Genomic DNA, 20447 nt, shown 5'->3' with positions numbered 1-20447 from the left:
CTCTCCTTTAGGACGTCCTTAGTTTGTACAAAGAAGTTATATTATGAAAACAAAAGCTCCCCAAAATGGGTAGGCAGTTTCACCCCCATCAGTGTGAGTATCACTTCTCCCAACAGCAGTCACTCCAGGCCCTTTGAGTAAGCAGCTTTTAATGAAACAGCATACTCATTTCACATTGCTCCTCCTCCCTCTCTCCCACTACCTTCAAGTCAGGTTTGGCTCTCCAAAAAATACAGAACCATTAAGTGGACCCAAGGAGAGGAGCAAAGGTAACACACACACACACACACACACACACACACACAGGTGCGCACGCCTGCATGCACACACACGCAGAGACACACACAGAGACACACACACATGCGCACACACACACAAATTGTGGTAGTAAATGCTTTAGAATATCGATTTTTTCATATAAACTGCTATTTTAAAATATGTCTAATCATCGTCTGGCACCCACATCTTTCCTACTATGAATTCACACTCACCATTGGTACATTTTAAAGAATCAACAAAAGAAAATAATGACTCAGTGAAAACATCTAAAAGCTAAGGGCATGGCAATGTGAAAATGGTAAAATGCTTTTAAGGGAAAATATCTTGCAAGTTACTTTGTATTTGCACATATTTGCTTGAAAGTACATATCTGCTTCAAAAATAATGCATTAAAAATAACAACAATAAAATCATAACAAAAGAAACCAAAATGTCAACACTTGTGTCGTGGGAGGCTACATATATTTTTTAAAAAGAGAACTCCAGAATTAGAGAAGAAAAACATACTAACTTCTGATGAGAATATTTAATGAAAAAATAACCATTGCCTTTACATAGAAACCGCTCCTTCAGCAGCAGTGAATCATTAACTCAGAATAATATATGTTTAAAAACATGTACTCATATTCCTGTATCACATTTCCAAAACTGCTTAAAAAGCAAAAGTAGATGGAATGCCATCAAAGGCAAATATTGTGCTATTTTAGCTATGTGGCTCTAACAATCAAATGAAAGTTCCACAAGAACTGAAGAAATGGAGCTGGGGACATAAATCACGTCCTTTTTGTTTAAGTGAGAACATCAGCAGCTCCATGTCTTCCAGCTCTAGGAGCCATCACCGACACATTACATTCCAAAGAAGAGGAAGGCCTTTAGGTTAACAAGTAGTCTAATTAAATGTCAAACCATATGATACCAAGTTTCTTGTACCTTCTGTATCTCCAAGGAAGTCAAACCCTGCTCAATGCGAATGCAAAAGCACTGCTGATGGGGGAAAGGAACGTATTTCCCGTGCATCTCTTCCGATCATTAAGGTTGTCTGTCTAATGTGTTCGGGGCACACAGGAGACTGCCACTAGAGCGCAGAACACTTACTTTTCCATCTGAAGTGGTCCTGCCTCAGGAAAAGACCCTTTACTAAAACACAGCTATACAATGGGCAACATGTCGTACACAGAAATTCAATCATAAAAGTTCCCTTCGGAATTCCAAATAAGAAAAAACAATAATAATTTTAAACATTTAATTAAACACTTTTTTTCAATTTCAAAATCCTCTCTGATGATCGGTCTATGAATGTATTTGCTCAACAAATAATTATTGATGGGACAGGCACTGTCCTGGGGTCTGGGGATGCAGGATAAACCAGGCAGTTAAAACTGCCCTACTTCTCAAAAAGCTTACAGTCTAGAGAAGGGAAATTCACTGGTCAAGTATTCGCTGGTAAAGAAATTCACTCCAATCAAGTGCAGAGGATAATTCTAGATAGCGTTAAATGCTGTGCAAGACATATAATAGGATAATGTTGCAGCAAGTGACTTGGGAGGAAGCTAATTTGGACTGATCAGGCAGCCCTCATTGAGGAGGCCGGACACCTCAATTACCAGAGGGAGCCACTTATTAGAGCAAAACTGAAAGCAGGACACACCAGGCACAGAGAACAGCTAGACTGGAACAGAGACCTCAAGATGGGCACTGACTTGGCCGACTGGAGCGACAGAGGAGGCCTGTGTAGCTGGGCCTCAGGGAGAAGGAGGGGAAGAATAGATGTGACTGGAGAAGCCAGCAGGAGTTCCCAGGTCACAGGGGTCCCTTGGGCCCAGGTGAGGAGCTCTGACTCTCAGTGCAATGTAAAGTCCTCCAAGAAGGTTTTAAGCAGAGGAATAACAAAGTCTGCTTTCTTTTGCCATGTGGAAAATGGTTTATAGGAAAGCACATGTGGAGGCTACTGCAATAATCCAGGCAAGAGACAGAGTCAAGTAGACAGATTTGGGGAATGTTGTAGAAGGCTTGCTAATGGACTAGTCAGAGGGAAGCAGGGTAGGTACAACAAAGATGGAAACAAGGATAATGCCTAAGTTTTTGGCTAGAACAATCTGATAAACAGTGGTAACATTTAAAATACATGAGGTTTAGAGAAGGGAAAATGGAAATCAAGATTTGTTCCATTTAGCTCACTCACTTCAGAGATGAGCACATGATTTACCAAGTATGTAAACGACTTAACCAAAGAAGCTTAACTGCCTACTTGAAGAACTGGAATTAGAACCTGACTTTCTACTTTCTAATCCAGTAGTCTTTTAGTTAAGAGTATTAAATTGAGATTTCCAGATTAAATAATTTCCAGTTTTGCTATTACTAATTATTTACACAAAGGTTTCAAATAGGCCAGGTGTGGTGGCTTGCACCTGTAATTCCAGCACTTTGGGAGGCCAAGGTAGGCAGATCCCTTGAGCTCAGGAGTTCGAGACCAACCTAGGAAACATGGTGGAACCCCCCCGCCCCCACAAAAAGGCTTCAAATAATTTGATGATACATGAGCATTAAAAATCAAAAACATATATGAATCTACAAAGGTAGTAAAATTTCACAAAACTATACACACTAAAAACAGATTGCATGTAAAAGCTATTCCAATAAAGTCTGTTCTTGAATTACTAGTGTCACATCAATGACAATTTCCTGCTTTTGACAATGTACTATGATCATGTAAGATATTATCATTGGGGGAAGCTGAGTGAAGGGTACCTGGGATCTCTCTGTATTATTTTTGCAACTTCCTGTCTTAAATTATTTCAAAGTAAAAAACTATTGTTAAAAAAAAAAAAAAGGCCTGTAATCCCAGAACTTTGGAAGGCTGAGGTGGGCAGATCACTTGAGCTCAGGAGTTCTACACCAGCCAGGACAACATGGTGAAACCTCGCCTCTACAAAAAATACAAAAATCAGCCAGGCGTGTGCCTGTAGTCCCAGCTAACTGGGAGGTTGAGGTGGGAGGATCACTTGAACAATTGCTTGAGGCAGAGGTTGCAGTGAGCCAAGATTGCCGCTGCACTCAAGCCTGGGCAACAGAACCAGACCATCTTTCAATAAAACAAAGGAAAGAAAAAGAAAGTAAATTTGCCCAAGGACACAGAACCAAGGGAGACTGCCAACATCTGAGACTTGATCAACTGATTTGTGGTTGACTACACCATAATTTTTATTCAAACGTTGTTTAAATTAAAAGGACCTATAAAAAAAATCAACACCTGATTGGCACCTATTTTCTTTTGTAGATAAAGAGAAATTTCTTTTGTGTCCTTTTGGAAGGTAATCAGTCTTTGGCTGGATCTGTTTGCTCCGGCACTCAAGAACACAAGTCAGCATGCGGTCAGCAATCTAGGAGTCAAAATCTGCATTTGGCTGCTTTGGGGAGTCTGTATTAGGTGTAAAATGCTATTCTAAAACAATTAAAATGGCAATGCTTTCATTTCCTGAGTGGATTGAACAAAACAACACAAATTATTTAAGCCATTTGTGAAATGAATCAGAAGGGAATTTACCAAAAAGGTGACACTGTCCAATTTAACCAAGGCCACTGCTCTCAAGAGCCTACAGAGAACTGTCGATACTGCTAAAAGGCTGGCAGCTACATCCTCATTCACGGGACCACCAGAGCAACTATATGGTGCACTTGCCTGAAAAGAACAGTGATTTGGTGGGGGTTGTGGGGTAGAAAGAATGGAAGTAAAGACTGGGGGTGGTGGAACAGTGTGAACACTGTTCTAAGAAGCCTGGAGCCAAGAAAACCCAGAAAAGGAGTCAAAAAACAGGTTTAATTCTTTCCCTCTTACAAGAGAAACTGCAGAATTGGGAGCATTATATCACATTGTGCCACATTCAGATACCACCTGGCATATGGGATTCCCAGTTCCTCCCAAAGCCTATCACCATCAGGCTTAGCAGCAACACCTACCTGAAGCTAACTCAGGTCAAATTTCTTAAGGTGAGAAGTAAAATAAGCAAGGCTAAGTGGCTCACACCTGTAATCCCAGCACTTTGGGAGGCTGAGGCAGGCAGAGTTCAAGACCAGCCTGGCCAACAGAGTTAAACCCTGTCTCTACTAAAAATACAAAAATTACCCAAGCTTGGTGGTGCATGCCTATATTCCCAGCTACTCGGGAGGCTGAGGCAGGAGAATCGCTTGAACCTGGGAGGCAGAGGTTGTGGTGAGCTGAGATCACTCCACTACACTCCAGCCTGGGTGACAAGCCAAACTCTGTCTCAAAACAAAACAAAACAAAAAGAGAAACAGAATGAGTATCTCTACATCAACTAAAATCTGGGGAAATTTGGTGGATGTGGGGCAGTTAACGAAGTAAACACCCTGAAAGATAGGAGTCGAAGTGATGGTTTTCGTCTCTTCCCAGGCCAGTTCCCTTATATTCAAAGCTCACTCACCTACCCTACCAAGCCCAGATCCAATGCCTAGATATCAAGATCATCCAACAACTCATCCTCTCCCTCTTTATCTGTCTGTGTCTCTCTCTTCAAAACACGTCAATTCTTTATTTGAGCCAAAAAGTCTATTTGCTTTCCTTCCCTCACCACATGCACTTGTTTAAGATTTAAGAACCTACATTGTTAAAGGTTCTGTGATGGCTGCAGCCGATGTGAACAGAGCATAGCCCCTGACTTAAAAGGATAGTATTTGATGGTGAGAGGGAGCTAGGGAAGAGTTAGATAAGGTTACAGGTAACTAAGTTAAAACCTGGAGAAAGATCATCACAAAAATCTGTGGAGGTTCAAAGAAAAAAAAATCCCAGTAGAGGAGAATGTGGAAAGGCTTCTGGGAAAAGAAAGGAATTAGGCTCTGAAGAATAGATAAGATTTTGAGAAGCAGAGATTAGAAGAAGGTAAGAGGGGTTGGGGAAATTAGAGCCCCCCTAAAAAAAGCTCAGGCAAATGCCTACTGAAGAGATATTAGAGCCTCATTGTATCAGGGGATAAAGTTCACGGCTCCTCTCTTATCCTCCAAAGATAGGTCCAGATCCAGATAATTTCCTCCTTTCCCAGCACAGAGAATGTTACTCACTAATTGAATCATATTCTCAGGAATTTGGAATCTTCAAAGCAGTAAAAGTCATGGTCTTCTAGAAACTCTTTTCTTCCCAAAAGGTCAAAGAACTAGGATTTGATCAAAAGTCTGTTCTCCCTAGAGGACCGCTAGCCAATCTCTTTTTCATGTTAGCTTTCTTTTTGTCTTCCTCTCTCTGAGTCTCCCTTCTACTCTGCTAACACTATTCCCACAAGGGACAAGACGGCTGGGGCTCCGGCAGCCACTTAGGACCATGGGGGAATCTTGAGAATGGAAGTCATGTGCCAAGGATGGCAAAGCATGAAGACAGAAGGAGTCTTGGCCTCTGGTAACTGTGGAGCACTGATACCAGCCCACAACCCTGGGGACTACCTACAGATGTATGGGTGTGTGAGAGAGAGGAAGAGGAGAACGAGGAGGATAAGGGGAAAATAAACCTTCCACCTTGTTAAAATCACTGTCATTTGGATTTTCTGTTAGATGTTGACAAATCTAATTCAACAACTAATATAGATAAGGTGGGGCCAAATTACAGAAGGTCTTGAAAGAATGCAAAAATGTCTGAAATTAATTTTCTAGACAATGAGGAAAATTTAAATATATTTTAAGAAAAAAAAACATCTTTTATTCCAGCACTTACGTGTCCAATAGCACTAGGTCCCTGCCCTCTGGAAGTTACAAACTATAGAGACGCCAACCAAATAGAAAGTGCAAGATGCTCAGAAGCACGTGACAAGAGGACTTAATCCAACATAGAAAGTGTGGGAAGGCTTCCTGAAAAAACTTCTACACTAAACCCCAAAGGAAGAACTGGAGTTAACATGGCAAAGAAAAAAGTGAAAACAGTCACACTATGAGCAAAGAAACTGAGGCAAAACAAAGATCAAGCAAACAAAACCCAACAGCATAGCACATTAAACAACAAACTGAAGGCAGTATGGCCATTTTCACCATATTGATTCTTCCTATCCATGAACATGGAATGTTTTTCCATTTGTTTGTGTCCTCTCTTATTTCCTTGAGCAGTGGTTTGTAGTTCTCATTGAAGAAGTCCTTCACATTCCTTATAAGTTGTATTTCTAGGTATTTTATTCTCTTTGCAGCAATTGTGAGTGAGAGTTCACTCATGATTTGGCTGTCTATTATCAGTGTATAGGAATGTTTGTGATTTTTGCACACTGATTTTGTGTCCTGAGACTTTGCTGAAAATGCTTATCAGCTTAAGGAGATTTTGGGCTGAGAAGATGGGGTTTTCTAAATATACAATCACAAACAGAGACAATTTGACTTCCTCTTTTCCTATTTGAATACCCTTTATTTCTTTCTCTTGCCTGGATTGCCCTGGCCAGAACTTCCAGTACTATGTTGAATAGGAGTGGTGACAGAGGACATCCTTGTCTTGTGCCAGTTTTCAATAGGAATGCTTCCAGCTTTTGCCCATTTAGTATGATATTGGCTGTGGGTTCGTCATAAATAGCTCTTATTATTTCAATGCTATTCCCATCAAGCTACCATTGGCTTTCTTCACAGAATCAGAAAAATCTACTCTAAATTTCATATGGATCTAAAAAAGAGCCCGTATAGCCAAGACAATCCTAAGCAAAAAGAACAAAGCTGGAGACATCATGCTCCCTGACTTCAAACTATACTACAAGGCTGCGGTAACCAAAACAGCATGGTACTGGTACCAAAACAGATATATAGACCAATAGAACAGAACTGAGGCCTCAGAAATAATGCCACACATCTACAACCATCTGATCTTTGACACACCTGACAAAAACAAGCAATGGGGAAAGGATTTCCTATTTAATAAGTGGTGTTGGGAAAACTGGCTAGGATATGCAGAAAACTGAAACTGGATCCCTTCATTATACCTTATACAAAAATTAACTCGAGATGGATTAAAGACTTAAACATAAGACCTAAAACCATAAAAACCCTAGAAGAAAACCTAGGCGATATCCCTCAGGACATAAGCATGGGAAAAGACTTCATGACTAAAACACCAAAAGCAATGACAACAAAAGCCAAAATTGACAAATAGGATCTAATTAAACTAAAGAGCTTCTGTACAGCAAAAGAAACTGTCATCAGAGTAAACAGGCAACCCATAGGATAAGAGAAAATTTTTGCAATCTAGCCATCTCACAAAGGGCTAGTATCCAGAATCTACAAAGAAGTCAAACAAATTTACAAGAAAAAAACCCCATCAAAAACTAGGCAAAGGATATGAACAGCCACTTCTCAAAAGAAGACATTTATGTGGCCAACAAACATATGAAAAAACCTCATCATCACTGGTCATTAGAGAAATGCAAATCAAAGCCACAATGAGATACCATCTCATGGCAGTTAGAATAGCGATCATTAAAAAGTCAGGAAACAACAGATGCTGGAGAGGATGTGGAGAAACAGGATCACTTTACACTGCTGGTGAGAGTGTAAATTAGTTCAACCATTGTAGAAGACAGTGTGGCAATTCCTCAAGAATCTTGAATCAAAAATACCATTTGACCCAGCAATCCCATACTATAAAGACACATGCACACGTATGTTTATTGTAGCACTGTTCACAACAGCAAAGACTTGGAACCAACCCAAATGCCCATCGATGATGGATAAAGAAAATGTGGCACATATACTCCATGGAATACTGTGCAGCCATAAAAAAGGATTAGTTCATGCCCTTTGCAGGAACATGGATGAAGCTGGAAACTATCATTCTCAGCAAACTAACACAGGAACAGAAAACCAAACACCACATGTTCTCACTTATAAGTGGGAGTTGAACAATGAGAACCATGAACACAGGGAGGGTGACATCATACAGTGGGGCCTGTCAGGGAGTAGGGAGATAAGGGAGGGAAGCATTAGGAGAAATATCTAATGTAGATGACAGGTTGATAGGTGCCGCAAACCACCATGGCATGTGTCTACCTATGTAATAAACCCACACATTCTGCACATGTATACCAGAACTTAAAGTATATTTTTTAAAAAAACGTTTTTTAAGCTAAAAAAAATTTTTTTTTTTAAACTGAAGGAAGTCAAATTTGGCTACTAGGTGGAAGAGCGGTTCTCCAGAGAACGGCACAATATGATGCTGGAATGGTGGACAGGAGTCACAGTGATGGGAAGAAAGCTTTGGAAGACAAATCTGGCAACTTCTCTGTACGGGCAGACCAGTTACAAAGTAGTTTGGAGACGCAATAAGAACCTAAATTAACAGGCAGGTGCATAACTGAGAAAATAATAATGACATTGATGAAAATACTGAAAGCAGGGGCAGGAGCTAGATTCAGTGAGAAAAACTCATTCCATCTGCAACATGCTGGGTTTAATATTGTAGCAAGGAATCCTGAGATGTCAGGGAAGAACTCAGCATCTCCTCTGGACTAGCTTCTTCCCCTGGAACAAATGACTCTAAATTCCATAAAACCCAGATTCACCTTAGAAGCACTCCCTATTTTACTCCCTTCCCCTCAGATCACTCCTTCATACTGCATGCTCTGGTAGAATTCCATTCACTTTGTAGGCTGCTAGTACATGCTCAGAATTCAGATGCCTGTTACCCCTCTCTTACCATACAGACTTCATACTCCTTGATAGACAAGGGCTCTCTAACTTCTATTTCTGATGCAATTTGTTTTTGATACCTTTTAGAGCCCACAGCACTCTTTAAGCACTTAAAATGTTAAATTCCTTAGGGGATTGAAAAACCTAATACAGGCTACACTTCTGAACAACAGAAATATTAATAATAGTACAATGGCTATCTCAGGGAATGGGAATAAATTCATACCCTTGCTTAGCATTACTCCTCAGAAGGTTTGAGTCTCAATGACAAAAGATTTCCTTCAAAGGAGGTGAAAACAAAGACAAAGTGCGGGATGTAAAAAATACATTAAATACCTAATGGATGGGAACAAAAGGCAAATGCTTCATGACTGCAAACCTTGCTTAATGCTTTCTGTGGTTAGTATTCAAATGCTAACATTATCTCATCATGACGGTACTTAAAAATCTTGAGACTAAACCGTGAGTAAACACACAGGATAAGCTGAAACTAAATCCTTGTGTGAATGTGCAGAGCACAAAGGGGTTTTATCTGTTTGGATTACCTAATTCTTTTTCTCTTACGTACAATTTTAGAAATGAAAGAAAAGCTTCAATGGCTCTGGTATGACAAATCTCTTCTGGCAAAACGTAATTCAAAAAAAAATGGCAAAGATAATGATACATATTCATAGGAAAGGTTTACCCTGAAGAAAGACCTCCCTAAGTTTTGACTCTCAAAACAATTTTAGAACTAAGCATTTGCTTTAATCCAGCACTCAGTTAGGCACCAAGTAAAGAAAGGTAAACAAAGCTGATTCCAGTCATAAGAAAAAACCAAAGCTTTTTTGGGAAAAGCCAAAAAAGCTTTGGTTTTTTTTACTGGTTTCTGGCCTTTCTCACTCAATACCGGGGGTGGTAAGCTTTTTCTGTAAAGGGCCAGATAGTAAATATTTTAGGTTTTCTGGGCTATAAGGTCTCTATTGCAGCTACTTGACTCTGCTGGTGTGGTGTGAAAGCAGCCAGACAACATGTTAATAAATAAGCATGGCTGTGGTCCAATAAAACTTTATTTATAGACACTGAAATTTGCATTTCATGTGATTTTCAAACATCATGTACTCTTCTTTTTCAACCACTTAAAAGCGTACAAACTATTTTTAGCATCTGAAAGATACAAATATATTTTAAAATGCCACTGGCCAAAGCTTACTCACGTGGAGTCCAACAATTTAGGGAAAAACAATGAAGAGAAAAGATTTAGAAACTTAAAAGCATACAAACAGAAGACACTGAAAAAATCAGGTTATATAATAATCTAGTGAAGCACTTTGAAACAGTATACTCATAGAAAAACAAACAAAATACTTTAAACAGCAGAGTGAAAAATACTCTTCCTAGTTCCTGAACAGTCATTTGGAGAAGGTCATTTAAGTCCCGTGCTACCCCTCTAAAAGTTGAAATAGTGGCATGCTTTGATCTTAATTTGAAAATACTTCAAGTCGATTCAGAAGTGTTTACTCTCTGAAGAAAAGAAGTACATGTACTTTATTAAAACACAAACATACACATAATCTTCTACATTTTCTTCTTTATTTGGCATCACATAAGAAATTCCAGATTTGAGCATCAGTATCCAGTTCTAGAAGTAACTGGAGTTTAGCAAAGAGTGGGCTTCTGAAACAGAATTTCCTATGGTAATGATGGAGTTCAGGACATACTGGCCCAAGACATGGCACTTGGAATCTGAGAAAACAGCATAAGCACGCAGATCATTCTAGCCTCCCCTCAGCTCCCACCCTTCTCTCCTAAAGCAGGTTGTAAATCCTAGAAAGGATTTTCTGACCTTCTCTGAAACAGGTAAAGTGACTCTCATGTGCAATGCCTTCTCTATCCCCAGAGGAAAGGAGCATCGTTATTTCCAAAGATGCAGATCATAGAGAGAATGGGAACACATAGGCCCAGCAAATTTTACCCTAGCTCATTATCATTAGAGCTCATACTCTTTTCCTTATCCCATTTCTCCACAACTATCCATATGCCATCAAACCTAGCATAAAAATACACAAGTTTAACCATCTCTTTTGGTCTTCACTCCCTTATAAAAGTTCCTGTGTCATGTAAACTTTATATTAAATAAATATCTATGCTTGTCTCTTGTTTATCTGTCTTTTGTTAAAAAAGCCTCAGTCATGAACCTAGAATGAATGAGGAAAAGAGACTTTTCCTCACCTACAGCAAAAACTCAAATGTTAAGATGATTCATTTATTATAAACACTGGCTATCTCTTTTTAAAATTAACTCATTATTTCAATTGACAAATAAAAATTGTACATATTTATCATGCATAACATGATGTTTTGAAATATGAACACTGGCAGTCCAATTTTGCTGCTATAACAAAATATCACAGATTGGGTAATTTATAAACAATAGAAATTTATTTCTCACAGTTCTAGAGGCTGAAGTCCAAAATAAAGGTGCAAGATCAAGCATTTGGTGTCTGGTAAGGGCCTTCCTGCTGCATCTTCACGTGGCCAAAGAGGCTAACACTGTGTTCTCACACAGCAGAATGCCAAAGAGCAAGAAGAGCCTAAGCTCGCTCCCTGCAGCCCTTTAGTCAGACACTAATCTATTCATGAGAGTAAGGCCCCTATGACTTAATCACTTCGCCCCTTAATACCACCCCTCAATACCAACACAGTGGGGATTAAGTTGAATTTTGAGAGACATTGAGACTATAGCTTATACACTAAGCTATAGTCTGTGGGATGGCTAAATAGGGATAATTAAAACAGGCATTACCTCACATACTTATCATTTTTTGTAAAGAAAACACGTAAAATTTACTCAGGTGATTTTCAAGAATGCAATACAGTCTACAGTCATTTGTCAGTAGTATCTGCAGGGGGAGGCCTCCACTACCACCCAAGATACCAAAATCCACGGATGCTCAAGTCCCTGATATAAAATGGTATAGTATTTCCATATAACCTGCATACATCCTCCCATATATTTTAAATAATCTCTAGATTGTTTATAATACCTAATACAAGGTAAGTGTTACATAAATGGTTGTCATACTATATTTTTACTTGTATTCTTTTTTATTGCTGTATTGTTATTTTTTTTTTGTGGTTGTTTTCAAATATTTTCTATCTGTGGTTGGTTGAATCCATAGATACAAAGGGCCAACTGCAGATTGTTAATTAACTATGGTCATCATGTTGTACAACAGATCTCTTGAACTTATTTCTCCTAATTAAACTTTGTATTCTGTGACCAACACCTCCCCCACCAAATCTCCACCAGCTTCTGGTATCCACCATTCTACTCTCTGCTTCTATGAGTTTAGCTTTTTTAGATTCTACACATAAGTGATATGGTATCTGTCTTTTTGTGCCTTGTTTCACTTTGCCTAGTATCACCTAGGTTCATCCATGTTGTCACAAATGACAGTATTTCCTTTTTTAAAAACTGAATAGCATTTCATTATGTATATATACTATATTTTCTTTATCCTGTCTGTTGATGGACACTCAGGTTGATTCCATATATTGGCTATTGTAAACAATGCTACAATGAACATGAAAGTGTAGTTATCTCTTTGACATACTGACTTTGCTTCTTCTGGATATATACCCAGTAGTGGGATTGCTAGGACGTAGAGTTCTATTTTAAATTTTTTGAGGAATCTCCATACTGTTTTGCACAATGGCTCTACTGATTGACATTCTCACCAAGTATGCAAAGGTTACATTTTCTCCACATCCTTGCCAGGACTTGTTATCTTTCATATTTTTAATAAGCACCTAGAATTCTAATAGGTGTGAGGCGATATCTCACTATAATTTTAATTTGCATTTCCCTGGTGATTTGCGATGTTGATAATTTTTTTAATACACCTGTTAACCAATTATATATCTTCTTTTGAGAAATGTCTATTCCTATCCTTTGCCCATTTATTTATTTATTTTTTGAGATGGAGTTTCACTCTTGTCGACTCGGCTCACTGTAACTTCCACCTCCTGGTTTCAAGTGATTCTCCTCACTCAGTCTCCCAAGTAGCTGGGAATACAGGCATGCACCACCACACCTGGCTAATTTTTGTACTGTTAGTAGAGACAAGATTTCACCATGTTGGCCAGACTTGTGTTGCACTCCTGATCTCAGGCTATCCACCCACCTCAGCCTCCCAAAGTGCTGGGATTACAGGCATGACCCACCGTGCCTAATTGCCCATTTTTTAATTGGGTTGTTTTTTGGCTATTGAATTTTTAGAGTTCCTTGTGTATTTTGGACATTAATCCCTTATTATATACATGATTTGCAAATAATTTCTCCCATTTCATAGGTTACTTCTTTGCTCTATTGATTGTTTTCTGTGTAGAAGCTTTTGTTTATCCCATTTGTCCTTTCTTGCATTTGTTGCCTGTGCTTTTGGGGTCATATCCAAAAAATTTATCGCCCAGACCAATGTCATGTAGCATTTCCCCTAGGTTTTCTTCTAGTTTATTCTAGTAGTTTCGTAATTTCAGTCTTCAGTCTTTAATCCATTTTGAGTTTATTTTTATACATGGTGTGAGATAATGGTCTAATTTAATTCTTCTGCATATCTAGTTGTTCCAACACAATTTACTGAAGAGATATCCTTTCTCCAGTGTCTTATTGGCAACTTTGTTGAAAATCTATTGACCATAAATGTGTAAATTCATTTCTGGACTATCTATACTGTTCCATTGGTCTATGTGTCTGTTTTTATGCCAATACCATGCTGTTCTGACTACTACAGCTTTGTAGTATATTTTGAAGACAGGGAAAGAAGTATGATGCCTCCAGCTTTGTTCTTCTTTGCTCAAGGTTGCTTTGGCAATTCAGGGTCTTTTGTGGTTCTGTATGAATATCAGAATTGTTTTTTCTATTTCTATAAAATATGTCACTGGAATTTTGGTAGTGACTGCACTGAATCTATAAATCACTTTGGGTAGTACAGACATTTTAACAGTATTAATTCTTTCAATCCATGAACATGAGGTTTCCTCCCATTTATTTGTGTCTTCTTCAGTTTCTTTCATCAATGTTTTAGTGGTTTTTCAGTATACAGATTTTTCACATCCTTCATTAAGTATTCCTAAGTATTTTTATTTTCCTTTTGGTAATTATCGAAAACGGAATTGTTTTCTTGATCTTTTTCAGATAGTTTGCTGTTTGTGTACAGAAACACATTTTATATACAACTTTATTTATTTATTAGTTCTAATAGTTTTTTGGTAGAGTCTTTAGGGTTTCCTATATTTAAGATCATGTCACCTGCAAACAGGGATAATTTAACTTCTTTCTTTCCAATCTGTATGCCTTTTATTTCTTTCTCTTGCCTAATTATTCTGGCTAGAACCTCTAGTACTATGCTGAGTAAGAGTGGTGAGAGTGGGCATCCTTGTCTTGCTCCTGATCTTGAAAGAAAAAGCTTTCAGTTTTCCACTGTTGAGTATGAAGTTAGCCATGAGTTTGTTACATATAACCTTTTTGTGTGTTGAAGTATATTCCTTCACTTAATTTGTTGAGAGATTTTATAATGAAAGAATGTTCAAATCTGCCAAATGCTTTTTGTATAATAGTATTTGTTCTTCATTTCGTTAATGTGGTATGTCATATTTATTGATTTGTGTATGTTAAACCATCCTTGCATCCTTTGATCATGGTGAATGATTCTTTCACTGTGCTGTTGAATTCAGTTTGCTAGTATTTTGTTGACAATTTTTGCACCTATGTTGATCAAGAATATTGGTCTGTAATTTTCTTTTCTTATATCCTTATCTGGCTTTGATATCAAGGTAAATCCTGGCCTTACAAAATAAGCTTGGAAGTATTTCCTCTTCTTCAATTTTGTAGAAGAGTTTGAGAAAGATTGGCATTTGTTCTTTAAATGTTTGACAGAATTCAGCAGTGAAGCCATCAGGTTCTGGGCTTTTCATTAATGGGAGACTTTTTATTACTGATTCAATATCCTTATTCATTATTCAGCTAATCAAAATATGTATTCTTGATACTGTTGGATGGAATGTTCTATCAATGTCTATTAGGTCCATTTGGTCTAAAGTGTAGGTTAAATTTACTGTTTCTTTTTTGATTTTTTTAATCCAGGTGACCTGTCCATTACTGAAAGTGGGGTATTAAAGTTATCTACTATTACTATATGCTAGTCTGTCTCTCCCTTCAAATCTATTAATATTTGGTTTATATATTTAGGTGCTCCAGTGATGGGTGCATATATAGCTATAATACTTTCTTAATGAATTGACCCCTTTATTATTACATAATGACCTTCTTTGTCTCTTTTGATAATTTTTGACTTAAAATCTATTTTGTCTGACATAAGTATAGCTACTCCTACTCTCTTTTAGTTTCCATTTGCATGGAAAATCTTTTTCCACCCCTTAATTTTCACCCTATATGTATTCTTAAAAAGGAGGTGAATCTTTTGTGGGTGGCATATAGTTGAGTCTTGTGCTTTTTTAAAAACCCATTCAGACACCCTATGTCTTTTGACTGGAGAATTTAATCCATTTACATTCGAGGTAATTATTGATAAGGTCTTGCTTCTGCCATTTTGTTAACTATTTTCTGGTTGCTTTGGAGATCCTTTGTTCTTTCCTTCCTCTCTTGCTGTGTTCCTTTGTGATTAGGTAATTTTCTCTAGTGATATCCTTTGTTCCCTTACCTTTTATCTTTTGTGAATCTACCGCAGGTTTTTATTTTGTGGTTACCATGAGGCTTACAAAAACATCTTATAAATAGCAGATTATTTTAAGCTGGTAACAACTTAATTTTGATCAGACACAAAAAACTCTACACTTTTCCACCATCACCCCCATATTTTATGTCTTTGATGGCACAATTTATGTGCTTTTATTTTGTATATCCCTTTTTAAGTTGTTACATACATTTTTAATAGTTTCATCTTTTAACCTTCAAACTAAATATGTAAGTGATTTACAGAAAACCATTAAAGTATTGAAGTATTCTGAATTTGACTGCATATGTTTCCATGTTATTATTAACCTTCCATTTCTTTCCACTTGAAGACTCCATTAGCATTTCTTATAAAAACAGGCGTGGTGGTGATGAACTCTCTCACCTTTATCTGGGAAAGTCTTTTATCACTCTCTCCTTCACTTCTAAAGGACAATTTTGCTGGCTACAGTATTTGGTGTTAGCAGATTTTTTTTTCCATCAACACTTTGAACATATCATCCTACTCTCTCCTGGCCTATAAAGTTTCTCCTGAGAAATGTACTGCTAGGCTTACTGAAATTCTCTTACATGTTATTTGCTTCTTTTCTCTTGCTGCTGTCAGGGTCTTCTCTTTGTTGATTTTTGACAGTTTAATTATAACATGGCTTAGTGTAGTCTTGTTTGGATTGGATCTAGACACCTTGACCTTCCTGTATCTAGATATTATATCTTTCCCCAGACTTGGAAAGTTTTCTGCTAATATTTCTTTAAAACAGCTTTCTATCACTTTGTCTCTCTTCCTCCACATTAATTCCTATTGCTCAAATATTTGTTCTTTTGGTGCTGTCTCATAAATCCCATAAGCTTTCTTCATTCCTTTTCATTCTTTTTCTCTAACTGTAATTTTAAATAATGTCTTCAAGTTTACAGATTCTTTCTTCCGCTTGATAATTCTGCTGTTGATACTCTCTATTGCATTTTTCAGTCCATTCAATTTTATTTCAGCTCCAGAATTCTTTTTAATTTTCATTTTTACTTTAAGTTCTGGGCCACACGTACGGGATGTGCAGGTTTGTTACATAGGTAAATGAGTGCCATGGTGGTTTGCTACACCTATCAACCCATTACGTTGGTATTAACCCCACATGCATTAGTTATTTTTCCTAATTCAGCTCCAGAATTTCTATTTAATTTTTTTAAATAATTTCAATCTGTTAAATTTCTCATTTTTGTCATTTATTATTTTTCTGACTCCACTGAATTATTTCTCTGCATTTTCTTGAAGTTAGCTACCAGGTAGGCTGCTCTTACACACCAGCTAGTGTGAGTCACTTCATCTCCACTGAAGTCTGAATCTCACTCTTAGGAAGAGGCCCTCTTCCACGTTCTTAATGACTATATCCTGCACTACCTTTCAACCTCAGAAAAAGTAGCTTCTGCCACTTGTGATTCCTGTATTACCTAGGGACCTCTTTTACCCCTTTAGCGGTTAACCATGGTTTGCTTTTCACCAGTTAAGAATTCTTTATTTTGGCTGGGCATGATGGCTCATGCCTGTAATCCCAGCATTTGGGAGACCAAGGAGGCAGATCATCTGAGGTCAGAAGCTCAAGACCAGCCTGGCCAACATGGTGAAACCCCATCTCTACTAAAAATACAAAAATTAGCTGGGTGTGGTAGCAGGCACTTGTAATCCTAGCTACTGGGAAGACCAAGGCAGGCGAATTGCTTGAACCCAGGAGGCGGAGGTTGCACTAAGCCGGGATTGCATCATTGCACTCCAAAGTGGACAACAAGAGTAAAACTCCATCTCAAAAAAAAAAATTCTTTATATTAAGTTTTCCCTGTTTAAATTACTGTGTGGTTTCTGTCTCCTGAATGAATCCTGACTGGCACATGAAGGAATAAAGGGGCTCAAACAAATATGAAAGGCCTGAAAAGGCACATTTGCCCATAGCAGATGACTAATTAATAATAAAGAGATTGAAAGGGAAGAGATACATTTACAGACTAAATGAACAAAAATGTCCATGTCAATCTCATTCAAAACCTTTATTTTCTCTAATCATATTTCTTCTTTTTTTTAAATCTAATCATACTTCTTAGAAAACATCTTTCATCTTCTTTGGTATTTTTTAAAATTTGGTGACTGTTAAAAAAGAGACTGACAAACACATAATGAAAATGCTGGCTATATGTGAGACCTGAGGCAAGCAAGCGTCAGAAAATAAAGAAGCTGCAGCTAGCCCAGGTCAGGTCATCTAAGCTATATGACTCCAATCAGATCTAAGAACTGGTAGTAGACTGACAGAGACAGGATAGCCTAGTGATTAGAAGCATAGACTGTGTGAGCCAGACTGTCAATGTTCAAACCTCAGCTCTGCTTCTGCCAAGCTGTGTGACCTTGAGCAATTTATCTAATGCCTTAGTCTCCTCATATGTGAAATGCAAATGATAACAGTAGTCCCTACTTCAAAGGGCCATTATGATGATAAAGTGAGTTTATATGTCTAAAGCCCTTAGGCCAGTACCCAACTCAAATTTTCCTTCTAAACCTCTTTACATCGACATTCTCAATCCATTTTTCTTCCCCAATACATTCTGATTTTGGAAAGGTTAAGCAGACCTATCCTGCTCCAAAAACTGCTCTCCAGGGTTTTATCTACCACCTTTGACCCTCAACCTGGGCCTTGCTATATGAAGAAGATATAGAGAATCTTCCTCCCTTAAAGGGCTATCATTTTTTTCCAGGCCCATGGGGGTAAGACCTATTCAATCCAAAAAGAAAGAGGATGACACAGTAGAAGACTCTTGCTTCAATCACCTCTCACCTCTTTCTTTTGGAACTTCCCTTCCCCACTTCAGGTGATTCTGGTGTCCTAGGGGAAGGGCTCATGACCCAAGTTTGGCCAGTAGTCTGAATCTAGAGGGAAAGTATAGTGTAGAAACTTGATTGGAGATGACCATCTGATGGCCTCAGATTCCACCAGTGTTGCCTCATTCCTGCCCTTACTAAGCCCTGGAACTTTTATCATTCCCTCAAAGTTGTGAAGTACTCAATACAGTTCAGAGAAATTCCTATTTTTGTTTATGTTAGCACAAAGTTCTACTATTTGAACAAAAGAACCCACATGCATGCTGCTAGACTTGGCTATCCCTTTCTCATCTATAAAGTAGAGTTCTCTAAGAGCCCTTCCAGTTCTAACCTTCTACAGTTCTAGCAACAGGACAAGTCCCTGCAGATATGCTCCACTTGATCTACAATTCTCCATAGCAGCTTCACCATTACTACTCAGCACCCATATACCTTATCAACAAATGGCAGTATTAGGAGATGCTTTTAAAGTCTTGTATTTAAGTTATAAAACCACATGTCTCTCATTTGCCTTATTACATCTCGGCAGTATTATTTTGGTAATGGTATTGCCACCTTCTCTGCTATGCTGCTGAGCATAAATAGAACATGAACATTTCCAGGAATTGTCAACTTGGCACTTCTTACAAGGAGTTACAAGTTTCTTTCATAGCATTAACAAAATGAAGCCTAGGAGTAAAACCTGCCCCAAACTTCTTCTAGAAGCTACATTCCTTTTCAATTAAAATTTACTGTTTGAAAAAACACAACACACCTTTTTTTTTTTTTTTCGGTCAGTGGGGAAATGCCCTCAAAGAATAGTATAAGTATACTCCTTACTGCTTAAACTGAGGAACAAGTATAAACACAGCTGCCTATTAAAATTATGTAAAGCAAACATTCCCGCAGCTAGCTACCACAGCAGCCTACAAGTCTGAACTATACCCATAAAAAGAGAACACTACCTTACTAAGCATTTGGTTAAACTCTGAAGCTGCACCACCAGAAAAGCTGGTTATTGGAACTGGACAGCTTTAGATAGCATGATTTAAGAGCTGCAAAAGTGGGAGTGGATTCCAGCATCAGGGGAGAATCTCCTGACACACTATCTCCTGATCACAGCCGAGGAGATTTAGTCTTTTTTTACTCTCAAAGTAGCAACTTGCAATGGGAGAGATTCAGGGGCTCTGTTCCTTGACCCCTCCCCACCTGTTCTTCCATTAGACCCTCACCTTCCCCCAACCAAAAAACAAAAAATAAAATAAAATGAGAGATGAGAGAGAGAGAGATATCAACCAGGAATCAGCCTTAGGACAATAGGCAGGAAAGAGAAAGGCTCCTGAGGCTGTGTGTCTGGAAGAAACTGGAGGTGGGGGAGTTTCTGAAGATGAATGAGGGTGATGGGCTCTGGAGCGGCCACAGGTTTTCAGAATGAGGAAGAGGAGAAAACTGAATACTGAGAAGGGACTTTTGTAGGATACGAACCAGTAGGCCTTGAAGTCAAATTTGACTTTATGTTGTGTGACTTAACATCTCTGTGCTTACATTTTCTCATTTGTTCAAAAAGGATAATAATACCACCTTCTTCATCAAGTTATTGTCAAGATTAAATGAATTAATAAACACAAAGGACTTAGAATATAGCTGGTAGACAGTCAGTTCCCAATAGTTATCTTGATTATTATTTTACTGATGTTAGCTTTAGTTCTTTGTGAGACACAAAAAAACTGAACTGTTTTTTTTTTTTTTTTTTTTTTGAGACAGGGTGATCTCACTCTGTTGCCCAGCATAGCGTGCAATCTTGGCTCACTGCAACCTTCGCCACCTGGGTTGAAGTGATTCCTGTGCCTCAGCCCCCAAGTCGCTGGGATTATAGGCATGTGCCACCATGCCCAGCTACTTTTTGTATTTTTAGTAGAAACGGTGTTTTCCCATGTTGCC

General features: G+C 38.2%; 1 protein-coding gene across 10 annotated transcripts in view; it reads right to left on the bottom strand.

Annotated features, from left to right (window-relative positions):
* Nucleotides 1-20447, bottom strand: part of CRADD (CASP2 and RIPK1 domain containing adaptor with death domain) — a 194701-nt gene that overhangs the window by 163633 nt on the left and 10621 nt on the right. Inside the window, exon 3 of one of the 10 annotated variants that reach the window (XM_032297917.1) lies at nt 17781-19232. The exons of the other annotated variants lie outside the window; for them this stretch is intronic. Coding sequence (XP_032153808.1) covers nt 19174-19232 — 59 coding nt within the window. The 3' untranslated portion in view covers nt 17781-19173. Of the gene's footprint in view, nt 1-17780; nt 19233-20447 lie in introns of those variants that run through there. 10 annotated transcript variants of the gene reach the window in all.

This window comes from Sapajus apella, unplaced genomic scaffold (assembly GCF_009761245.1).
Source record: "Sapajus apella isolate SASKATOON/1434 unplaced genomic scaffold, GSC_monkey_1.0 scaffold2, whole genome shotgun sequence".
Lineage (NCBI taxonomy): Eukaryota > Metazoa > Chordata > Mammalia > Primates > Cebidae > Sapajus > Sapajus apella.
The sequence above is the reverse complement of the archived record's forward strand: the minus strand, read 5'-3'. Positions and strand labels throughout refer to the sequence as shown.